Source organism: Pagrus pagrus (genome assembly GCF_965226575.1).
Source record: "Pagrus pagrus genome assembly, chromosome: 22".
NCBI lineage: Eukaryota > Metazoa > Chordata > Actinopteri > Spariformes > Sparidae > Pagrus > Pagrus pagrus.
The window spans coordinates 23,508,929-23,520,814 of NC_140204.1; the positions used below are offsets into that span (position 1 = coordinate 23,508,929).

Consider the following 11,886-nt stretch of genomic DNA (forward strand, 5'->3'; position numbering starts at 1 on the left):
TGGCTGCTCTCCTCTGTGTGCTCCTGTGTCCTCCAGGTGCTGCCCTCCCCCACCGGAGCAGGTGATTGTGCATGGCTGTCTCCAGTTGTTAATCAGGGGAATGATTAAAGCTGGGGCCAGAGGGTCATCCAGCAGCATGTGTGTTTGAAGAGCGGGAGCAGACTGAATCTTCCAGTGTTTTTCTGTTAGTGGAAGCTTGTTTGTGTAGTGCCACCAGTTCTCCTTAAGGGAAGTTAGTTTTCTGTTTGTGTTTTCACTTTGCGTGTTCAGAGAGTAAATCGTTGTTTTTTCTGGGTAACATAATAAAGCCTTAAACTGATTTGGCAGTTAAGTTTCCTTTGTAATTGTGTTACTCCCCACAGTCCCTAGACCTCCCAGGGGATGTTACAAGCATAATGAGCCCAAACACCTCAAAGATTTGTAAGAACTACCTGAAGACCAAAGAGTCCCGACTGTCATGGACTTTCCTCCACAGTCACCTGACCTCAACCCATTCAACATTTATTGGGGGCACTTGAAGAGTGAGAAAGTCAAACATTCAGTGACATCACAAGGAAGCTTTGTGGAACACTGTCAAATCATGCTGGGATAACATGAGCCATCAGGTTAGCACAAACGTGTGGAGTCCATGCCAGCTCAGTACATGCTGTCATTATTGGAAAAGTGGGACATAACCAAGTACTTCGATGTTCTAAAATTCTGAAATGTATATTCTTCAAAGATTCAACTTTCCATTCAAACTGCTGACAGTATGATTTGTAATGAAAAAAATAGTGTAACGTTTGAAGACTAATGCAAAAGCAAAATAATTATCTTGACAGGTTTTGTAGACTTTCGTTTCTTGACTTTCTTGTATATTAAATGATTAATCATAAAAACTCTGCAGATCAATAATGAAAACATTTGTTGTAGACTCATAGAAAACTCTTTTCTTTAATTCAAAACAAGAGACCTTTTCAATGCATCAGTGTTAAATGCTAAATAACAGCAGCTGAACAAGAAATTTACAAAAAATGTATAGAAACTATCTGATCACAAAATAAGTAAACAAAACAATGAATGTAATCAGACATTTGATGCCAATTTTCAATTATTGAATTTCTAGTGGGTGTTCATGTACAATACCCAGTCCAATAATTTAAGACTTAGCAATGGCTAAATAATTTGGAGGTTATGAGTATAGAAATATAGTGAATGAGTATAAAAATACTGTATTATTACAGACACAACTAAAGCCTACTACATGAACTTTTGCATATTTGTTTTATACATTTGGAACCCCAACCTATTTGCGCTTCAACAGATTCAGTGGGATCATAAAAGGATTCAGGGGGGGCGGCATCACATCTGCGTCTTTTGATTGGCTTGATGCGTCAGTGTTCCCTGATGATTGGCTCTCAGCTTCATCAGGCTCGGTTTTTTCCCCTCCACTGTGTGTGACATCACTGTTGTCAGCAGTCCCAGCAGTGTCCTGCTGACCGTTTGTTCCATTGCTGTCTGGATCGCTCATCATCTCTGTCTGTGCACCTAGTCCATCTTTCAGCTCTTTAAACATTTCTCTTGCAATCTTGGAGTCAGCAGGGGATGAGAGACATTGGTACACCTGAAGATATAGAGAGCAGGGCTGTCAGGTTAATGCAGCAAAGAAAAAAAACTTTTTTTTTGGACAAATACCCTTTTACAAAGTTTGATAGGCATAGTTAGAACTACTTCTCCTGTGAAAATCCTGAGGAAGGTGTTCGTAATCAAGACATCTCTGCAGTTGAAGCAGACGGTGTATGTCAGATTGGTGGATGTAACTAAGAAATTGCCATCTAAACTTTGGTTCGACTTAAATCCGTGTACCCTTCGTTCTTTCGTTTCAAAACCAAATAAAAAAAACGGAAGAACAAGTTTGTTTTTCTGTTATTCTCTTTTAAACCCAGAACGAAAAAACAGGAAAAACAGAATGACACAAAACCACATTTTGTGCCTGTTATTCTGTTTTAAAACAAAAACAGAATAACGTGAAAATTAAGTTTTTGATTGTTATTGTTTTGTTATTTTGATATTCTGAAAATTCGGGGATTGCTGGGAGATTTTTGCGGAGTCAGAGGCATAGGAAGTGAGCCAGAACGTGGTCTGAAGATAGAGAGTCTCTGCAATGGCAAGCTTTGTCTTTTTCCGGGGGAGTCGCCAGCTCAGCCTAAGGGCTGAATGCCGATCATATTTACTGATTAAAACACGTAATACTCAACAGTTACAAGGAGGAAAACAACAGAGGCGAAATAAAAAAGACGAGGAGGAAAGGTCCGATTCGTTACCTAGCAACCAGAAGATTCTTTGTAGCAACTTAACATCTGCTACACTAACTGAAGACAACACATTTCTATTTCAAAATAAAAGCATTTGTTATTGTAACCTATTACTATAATTATTAATCTATTGTCAGGGAAAAATATTTACAACAATATGTAGGCTAATGTTTTCATACTATCACATGTATTTTTACCTGTATGTGAATTGGGTGCGAGCGAGAGAAGGAGAGAAAGAAAGGAGACACCGGCTGTTTACCAGCAAAAACTGAACGGTTAGAAATGAAAAGAGGGAAATCACAGAATACAGAATATGTCCAGGAGACTCCTCAGGACGTGAGGGAGGAAGGATCAGATGGTGGCTCAGGTAGCACATCTGTCAGCTGCACTGTAAGCAGGTGTAGCCTACACCATGCAGACATTTCTCAAACTTTATTTCGTAGGCTCAGGACAGACTAGATCATGATTGTATTGGATATAATAGGGTAGCCTAACCTAATAAATCTCTTGGCTGCTGTCCATTCCGGTAATAACGGGTCTGTGGTGTGTACGCTACGTCATCACCAGGTAGAACAACTGTAACGCAAAAATGAAAGAACGAAGGGTTCACGGATTGACTTAGGTTGCAAGTTTTGTATGTGAATCAAAATAGTAAACATACATAATGCAGTGTTCACACTAATTTGCATTTATGTAGTGAAATATAAAACACAAGCAGAATCAACGCAATTATAACAAACAATCAGTGATTGTCCTCATATAGTTTTTTGGCTCCAACTTTATGTTATGGAAGTGTATGACAAATAAACTTCTTTACTTCCACTCAATAAGAACACAACTTATTGATTGATTGATTGATTAGGCCGACCAGAGGCCAATACTTCTTAGTTCATGGAGGCACTAATGCTAATGAACCAACCTTGTTCCAAAAGCAAAATGCAGAATAAAAGAAAATCTTTCATCTCTGTACTCAGTTTACTGTTGCGAGTGAAGAGCTAACTAGTGTACAGACAGATGTACCTGGATCAAATGTTTGTGCAGTCTGTTGCAGTCCAGCAGGGGAAGCTCCTCTGGGAGAGACATCAACAAGTCCAACACTATAGCACTCTCTGAAGGACACATAACAATAACAGAAAAAAGGATTGATTTAAAAGCAGTGGTTGGGAAATGTCTGCATATCGGTGTCTGATAAATTAGAAAAACATTTTTTATTATTAATGTTTCCGAAACTGGAAGTTCAGCTGACAACGACATCTAATAAAACACAGTCCTGGCTGATACCTGTTCAGAGGGGATTTTTTATAGATCTGTCTGTACTGTGGGAAGGCAGACAGATGGACGGATTTATTTTCTGTAGTCTCATTACAGAACTTGTTTGCAATTGCTGTTTTGCAAAACATATAAGCACTGTATAATTCAATTGTGGGACATTTAATGATGTATTTTATGTTGTAGAATGAAACTTGTAAATGTCTTAAGCCTGTGGTTATCACATACATTATGTCAGGAAATTCACTTAAAACCCATTCTAAAAACCCATTGACATTGAGACGAGGGAACCGGATATGCAAAAATGCAAACCGATTATTGGGTTTTAGGACTCATGACTACGCCACTCTATAGCAAAACACATGAAACCATAATGCTATTATTGTTTTCTTTGGCACAGGCCATGGTATAGAAAGGCAAAGTTCTGCTGATTCCTGTCTGGCCCATGGGACCTTATTTTGGAACAAAAGGATACAGTAGTCAATGGCAAGGGACAAATAATGTATTGATCTCGTTTTAATTTTTTTTAGGAATATTACCATGCATTTAACCTCTGACCTTCTGGATATCAAATGTCTAACTTCATCATTTTAACCATTTGTAGACATCTGTATGTCAAATTTTATCGTCATTATCGCATGAATTCTTGAGTAATGGCCAAATATGTGTTTTGTCCACAAAATTCTATTCAGTTCATCCTTCAGTCATAAGTCACAACACAACTGCAAAAGTCACAACACTCATGTTACAATCAACAGTCATGACACTTTAAGACACTTTTGACATTTTTAGATGATACCAAGCTGTGAATCTTCTACTCACCCATGGGGGATAGATAACAGTCCTCATTTGGCTTGTGGATGCAACTCAGGTAACGATAGATCCTCTCAAAGTCCACCACAGATTTGACACCAGACATCCTGGGACTGTCTTTAGTGGCAAACTTGCTGGTGTGACCAAACCTGGCATGAACTGCTGCAGCGGGTGTGGAAAGTGAGGGCGTGGAGTGGCTGGAGGAGGAACTAGAGGTGTCTGAACTGGAAGAGGCAACAGAGGATGGTGTAGTACTTTGGACTGGTGTTGGACTGGTGGCAGAGGAGGAGAAGGGCGTGTGAGGCCTGGATAGAGTGGATTTGGCAGAGGTGGTGAAGATGGAGGTGGGGTGTTGCTCTGAGGGCTGCTGGGTATTCCGGATTACAGAACTGTCAACAATCTGAGTCTTCACCGCTGCTGCAGAGCTAGAACTGGTTCCAACTTGCCTGGTAAGTGGGGTCATAGTCTGTGAGGCAGGGTTTGGGTATGTAAAAGGCATGAGACTTTTTGCGGCACCTGGCTGGCAGGAGGTGACAGAAGATGGAGAGATGGTGCAGGCAGCAAGTGAGGTTCTAGCTGTGTTAGAACGCTGTTGCTGGGGTGGAGGGATTTTGATGTTTGGCACTCTAACCACTGGTGCTGGAGGCTTGAATCCCTGAAGAGGTTGGGCTGTGTTTGTGCTTGGACGCTCATCTGAGTAGGACCAAACACAGGATTATACAAAGAACTTACATTCTTTAATATATATTTTGATAGTTTAATCAAAAGGCTCTTTCTGCCTGTGTTGGAGTGCACAGAGACACACACAGACCCAATGACCTCTGACCTTAAGGAGGAAGGATGTCAAGAAAGACAAGGAACAGTACTGAGAAAACATGCCTGCCAACCACAGACTTTGCATCCTCATCCTTGTGTCATAAGTCTATCAAGAGTCATCATTACTAATTTGGTTCCTCTCTCTCTTTTTTCTCCTTCTAGTCACGGCAAGTGTCTAAAATAGCCAGAACTATCTACTTGAATGAGTAAATAATAAAATATATATATCTTGTGTTCAGAACACCAGATCATTTTAATATTATGAAACTCTGCTTCAATATCTGCTTATTTACAGGATTCAACTCTGCTATCTGATGAGTTTTGGTAATAACTTAACACAATGATATTAGGAAATGCCAGTACAACCTGAATGTATTTGATGTTAACCAGTATTATTTACTTATGATTTGAGTTCTATTATCATTTATTATTTTAGATGGGCTCCACTGTTATATAATCCTAAAATACAGATGAGAACATGTTTATTTGTTATGTTACCTGTTACTCTGCCTTATTCGATTAATTCATCTTACAAGCGCTTACAGCCTTCATGGGTTCTTTTGACATGTTGCATATAATGATATCAGAATGAGTTTCCAATTTTCCGGTGCGTATAATTAAAATATTATTTTGTCAAATAAATCAAATAACTCCCCTTTAAGTAGAGGCCAGTTCTCCTTCCAGACAAAACAAGTGGCCAACAGGAGCTAAGCAAAGCTCCAGAATGAACTGAGAAGAAAGACTGCCAAGATTCCTTAAAGCGACATGAAAAAGCCTGATGTTTGCTATATGAATAATCATTACTTTTGCAATCCTCCTTTTTATGTAGTTAACTTTTTGACTTTATCCAATCCATTCCCCCTACAGAAAAGTAGGAAACAACCATGTTCATGCATTCTATCTGAGAATTCTTCTTTTTTTTAACATCTGTTAATTAGCATTTCAGTTCTGAAAGTAGTAGACACGGGTTTGTATCACCTCTGCTCGGCTCGGCTTTGATCTAAAAGTAAGACCCGGGTGAACACGCTAAATTCCACCGTGTGAAGTAATGACGTGTTATCAACATCCGGTGGTGGCGAGTAAATGAGGAAGGAATTTGGGATGTGGTCTGTTAAGGAGGTTTTATTACCGGACTCAGTGTTGGAGACAGAGACCCGTTCAGTCCTATGAAAGCTGCTCAGTGGAGTTTTGAAGCCAAAAAGCTCAACGTCCTGGCTATGAAATACCTGGATCACAGACCAAGTCGGCTAACTTCCTGTTTAGCGCCCGGCTAACTTGATGGGGATAAATTAATTTAATCGTGCTCTTGTAGACTTTGCAAATGTTACTGGACCGAATGGCTCAAATTATGATTTTGCAGGCTTATTGTGGGGGTTGTGACGCTCAAAAGAATTTAACCAGCATTTTACAGACGCTTCTTTCACAATGGGTCTATTGTTGTTTTCTCTTCTGTTGCAACTGCTCCCAGCGCATTCGTGACGCCAAAGGTGACGTCAGAGATAAAAATCATAGACGAGCTGACTTTCCTACGGGAAATGGGAATGGTGTCAATAGGCGATTTTTTTAGCAGGTCCACCCGAATCTATGTGCCAAAGGGGTTATGAATTTTGGACATAGCCAGAACATGTTCCCCAAAGAGGTACAGTAGTAGCCGTTCAAAATGTCCCCTTCCAGCTGAAAGCCAGCCGAATGGCCTACGTTTTCCAGCCAACTTCCCTCCAAATCCCCTGCAAATCCCCTTCAAATCCCCTTCAAATCCCAGCCGCTGGAGTTGCCCCCCTCTTTCTCATGGGAGTGTCAATGTTTTACTGTAACCCCTCCCATTCATTGAAATACAGGGTTTGACCAGGAGATGGCGCTTCTCTCACAAAATTCTCATCGCCCACAGTCATTCTGATGTTATCTGAATTTCCACTGACCGCCAGAGGCGGCACTTAAAGCACCTCTGGTGGTCAGTCAAAATTCATTAAACCGCAATTACATACATAATCATCATTTGATTTGAGCCATGAAATTATAACAGGCCTATGCGATGGCCAATGTTTTATTCTGAAATGAATGCTAGTAATACCTCCTGTCAAATAGCCTATTTGATCACAATGTAATCATTTTAAATCTCCATTTAAAGAGGAAAAATTTCAGGTGATGAAAAGAATTTTGGAAGATGTTTGCAGCTGTGCAGGTATTCAGTGCATGCCTTATGACTTAGGCCAGGGAATTAGCATTATCAGTTAGGGATGTTGCTGATGCTCATGTGTTTATCTACTAAACAGGATTTTATGTGTGTTAGGATGTGTGATGTGTGGTGTGCTGTACTACAAGTTGAAAGTACTGTAACTAGTAAGCAAGCTGAGTTAGCATTATAATTGCTCAACCTTTTGTTTGCACTGAGTGGGCATTTAGTCTCCCATTGTCACACAAATCAGAGAGCCGAAATGCAGCTGGCGGGGGAGGTTATTGGAAGGCTGTGGGCCTGAACTTCTACTGAGCTAGGCTATCTCCTGTTACCATTTCGTCAGCAGCCACAGTGTTGGCAAATTACTCTGGAAAAGTGATTATAACCCTGTAAGACCCCCGTTGCAAAATTAATAAGTCAAACAATTTCCCAATTTTAAAATGCTGTTAGCTATACAAATGCAAAAAGTTGCAGGGGGAGTTTTACCCCAGGTGACATTTTTTTAAAAGGTATTAACTTCATTAGAAAATCTATGGTATAACTAGATCAGGCTCAGAATGGTCTAATTATAGACTCTTAAATTTAAGCTTGAATTGATGTATTTAATGAAAGTATGCTAGATTAATTACTGTGTATGTCATTAGCAATGACCAATGTTATGTAAAAAAGATACACAAACAATTTCTGAGAGCGAGATTAGTGGAAACTCCAGGGGAAATAAAGACCATGGACCAAAACGCCTCCATAATATGCACAAAAATCAAAAAGAAATTATAGCTGCTGCGCAGCGATGGGTCGGGTCCAGGCTATTTTTTGCAAATTTAGGCAATTTAGAGCAACAAACAGGAGAATAGGAAGACAAGACAGTTGACATCAATGTTAAGTTTGGACCACTTGAGGCTTGAACCCACAACTTCTGGAACCAAAGACTGTCATCTATCACTCTGAGCTAATTGGCAAGTGGCAATACAACAGTGGCTTCAGAAATTTATTAAGCCATTCACTGTTGTGCAGGCAGATTTGAAACCACTGTGAAAAATTCAGTTATCAAGACAAAAATCTGAAAATACGCATATTGCAGCATGGAGATGTTGGTAATTTTAAAAATGATGGATTTGCTCCATAAGTGAATAACTAGTGTTTAGCTATATCATTATTGCATTGACTCCAGTTGTTCCCATGAGAGCAGAATTCAAAATGTTCTCAAAAATTCTGTTTTTGAGATAAAATTCTGATATTCTCTCGGTACAAGGACAACAAAGAAATGAAAATAGTTTATTCTTGGCCACATCAAAGTGAAATACTTATTGTCCATCTGATTATCGACCCCTGGTGTAGACTACTGAGAGCAGAGCTTTAAAATCACTGCTCCTCCCCGTGGACAAAAGAGACATTGCAGCTGGTTTTCACTCAGGCTGCTTAGGGGCGGAGCCTCACTGATGACGTCATCGCGGGGGATTACATTACCCTCATGGACCTGTAGGCTACCAGCAAAGGACCAGTCAAGGACCAGCCAAGGACCAGCCAAGGGCCAGCCAAGGTCCCATCATGGAAACAGGGGACATTTTGAGTGGCTACTACTGTAGGAAATGCCCCACAACGGTCGCACAGGGGATCTTTATTAGGGTTGGAAAAGTTTATTATTGGAAAGATTAACCTTTGAAATATGGAGTCGATGCGACACTGAACTGCAAAAAGCCATGCCTGGTACAAATAGATGCTGAGTGAACCCCCTCCTGAGCCCTTATCTATTGCTTCTCTATTAAGCATATGCCCAAGTCCTCCTCCCATGCGGATTTCATAAAATTGTTAAGTCATATAGTTATAGATATATGATATGAACCCCTAGATGACAGGTCCACAGAGAACAATGATTCCATCTGGGCAGCCTATCTCTTTTGTGGTTTAAATGCACATGGCTTTGGTCCTCATTTTAACCACAATATGTATTTTTCGTTTTCAAGCCTACTTTCATTGCAACAGAAACCTCCAAGCATGTTGTCTTTTTTAAACCCCCCATTTACAGTTCGATCAGAGGGAAAGTAATTAGGCTCTCTCAGACTTCTTTTATTTCTTAATCTAAAAATCCAACTATTCAATCAAATATGGATTTATTATGAAAGTAATGCAGTTACAATTTCAAGCTGTTTCAAGCACTTTACCTGAAATCCATGCACTTTTCAAACCTTAGAAAAAAACCACATTAAAATTGTTTTTAAGGATTTCCAGCACTCTTACGAATCTCTGATGCGCCGGGATGCCGCGCTGAGTCAAACCGAGTAGAGCTAGGCCAGCAGATGTAGTGGAAAAACTGCAACAGAGGCCTACCTTGGACTGCCAAACGAGGCATTGGTCTCCAAGGCACAGTGCGACCAACAGGCCTATCTTTGTCTGTGGGCAGTCTGTGGACCTGAGGAGGGTCACAGTTCCGTAGGGTGCGAGGCTCTGTGGACGAGACTATCAGCATCTGAGAAACACGGGTTAGGTGCAGAAAGTTTTCAGATGTAACCTCAAGTGAAATTAAAAAAAAAGAGCAAAGATGCATCCTATTGATTTGTATGTTTCGACTTAGAGGTAGAGTTGGTAATGTTGGAGAGCTAGCAAGATTTGAAAGTGGCACCTCGTCTAAGCTCCATCCCCTTCTCCCCCTCCCGTCAGTGCTCCGTCCAAAGCCCCGCCCCCACAAACTTGAACATCTTGGCATCTGATTGGTTCTTTCAACTCGGACCGAGAGGGAGGGATTGGTCAGAGTTTTTACAGGCCTGCAGCTGCCACAGAGGTCTGATTTATTTCGTTCCTTTTTCTGAACACATTATGTATGGACTACTCTCAGGATGGGAAGACCATTTCACCCAGTATAACAAAAAGTGTTTCTGAACAGGATTACCAACTATACCTTTAAGCATCAAAATGTAGTGGTATCCAAAGTTTTATCACCCCCCTTTGATAACACACCAACCGGAACTAAAAACACAAAAATAATAAAAACAATCTCTCCCACCCTGACTAATCAGTATTGCAGTACCTGAGAGAAAGCAGTGGTAATTGGCTCTTCAAGTGTTCCAGCCACAGCAGAAGCCATGTGTGTCCACACCTCGATTGGCTTTCTGACCTTCTTCTCCTCCCATCTCGTCTTCTTTAACTTGAAGCTCACATTTGAGAATACTTTGTTCTTCAGCAATTCCACCATAGACTGGACCTGAGGGTAGGAAGGGACAATCCTCAGGTCTTTCCACACATACAGCTACCCAAAGCAGTGTTTTCACTGAGGTGCTGACAAAATGCACAGTTTTGTACTAAAATGAATAGTTGCCAAATAGACAGGTTGATGGCATTCACTGGTTTGGATCAAATGTATATGTTTTGGATTGTAGGTCAGTAAACTCTTTCATTGATTTCTTTTTTTAACTTTGCAGTTTAAAGTATTACTATAGAACCAAACTGATTGAGAACATAAAATGCACCCATTCACGTACCATGTGTGTGAGTGTATGGTATAGAAATGGACCGATATGGTTTTATCAACGCCGATAAATATACCTTTTATGAGCAATCAAGGAGATGATTTACTACAGTGTTTGAAGGTTTTGCTTCCACTCCACTACATTTATTTGATACCTTTGATTAATTTTGGTACCCTGCAGATTAAGGTCATTCAGTTCTTTGTGTGCGGGACATTGAGTAAAACCACCGAGCACTGGCGTGAAACAGAAAGGGTGCTGCATCAGAGCCAAATAATTGTTTTAAATAATTCGTTCAGCACATCTCACTAACAGGCACCTAAACAGAAAATGCGGAATATCAGGCCCAATAACCAGCCAGGCAGATAATCGGTCTATCCCTAGAGTGAACAATAAATAACAAACTGCGTCTTGCGTCTGAGACCCTGACGTAACAGTTACCTCTGAAATGGGCCGACTAGGAACGTATTTTGTCAGGAAAGCGTGGTCTATGTCTCCTCCGCCGCCAGTCCTGCTGAGCCTTCTCAGGGCATTCAGGAGCTTCCTCTGTTCCGCTCGGTGCCACTTTTTAGGGACTAGTTTACCTGAACGCTGCGGTACCGAGTCATGTTTTAAATTGCGATTTGGTTTAGTTCTTTTCCGAGGAGGCGGCTTCATCTCAAGTCACGTTGCTAATACGAACCAGGCTCACGTAACAACAGGACGAGACTTGAAAGATTCATGAAACTAATATGACTAGTTCGTTTCGGCCAGCTAAGAGAGCTGTGTCCGTTACTGTGTCTCGCTGGATATAAACTTATTTTAACAATAACTCGCCTGTGTTCCGGTATAGCAGCAAGAAAAATACGACTTCCGTAGCAAGATTTTCAGAATAAAAGCGTTATCTCGCAAACTGATCCGATTGAACATTATACAAATCTGAAACTGAAACAACCTTTCAAACTTCATTTGCTCTTAGCAAAACGGGCAAAACTATTTTAGCATCAGTGGGTAATATATTTGTTAAATCCCTTTCGAATTGTTGATTAGGATTTCCTGGCTTTTAAACGTTTTATGC

At 40.5% G+C, this 11,886-nt stretch overlaps 1 protein-coding gene across 2 annotated transcripts; it reads right to left on the minus strand.

The window, feature by feature from the left end:
* Positions 1 to 909: 909 nt before the first annotated feature.
* On the minus strand, positions 910 to 11,650 carry snapc2 (small nuclear RNA activating complex, polypeptide 2). 2 transcript variants are annotated; one of them, XR_014621395.1, is made up of 7 exons: positions 11,271 to 11,650; positions 10,394 to 10,567; positions 9,697 to 9,835; positions 4,386 to 5,069; positions 3,315 to 3,403; positions 2,790 to 2,870; positions 1,515 to 1,603 (listed from the first exon to the last, which is right to left on the minus strand). XR_014621395.1 is itself a non-coding variant. In XM_084343793.1 (6 exons), exons 1-6 carry the CDS (start codon positions 11,484 to 11,486, stop codon positions 1,286 to 1,288), a joined length of 1,620 nt encoding a protein of 539 aa, XP_084199919.1. In that variant the 5' UTR covers positions 11,487 to 11,650; the 3' UTR covers positions 910 to 1,285. The 2 variants fall into 2 exon arrangements, 1 of the variants encoding a protein (XP_084199919.1); XM_084343793.1 differs by lacking the exon at positions 2,790 to 2,870 and having other exon boundaries at positions 910 to 1,603.
* Between the last annotated feature and the right edge of the window lie 236 nt (positions 11,651 to 11,886).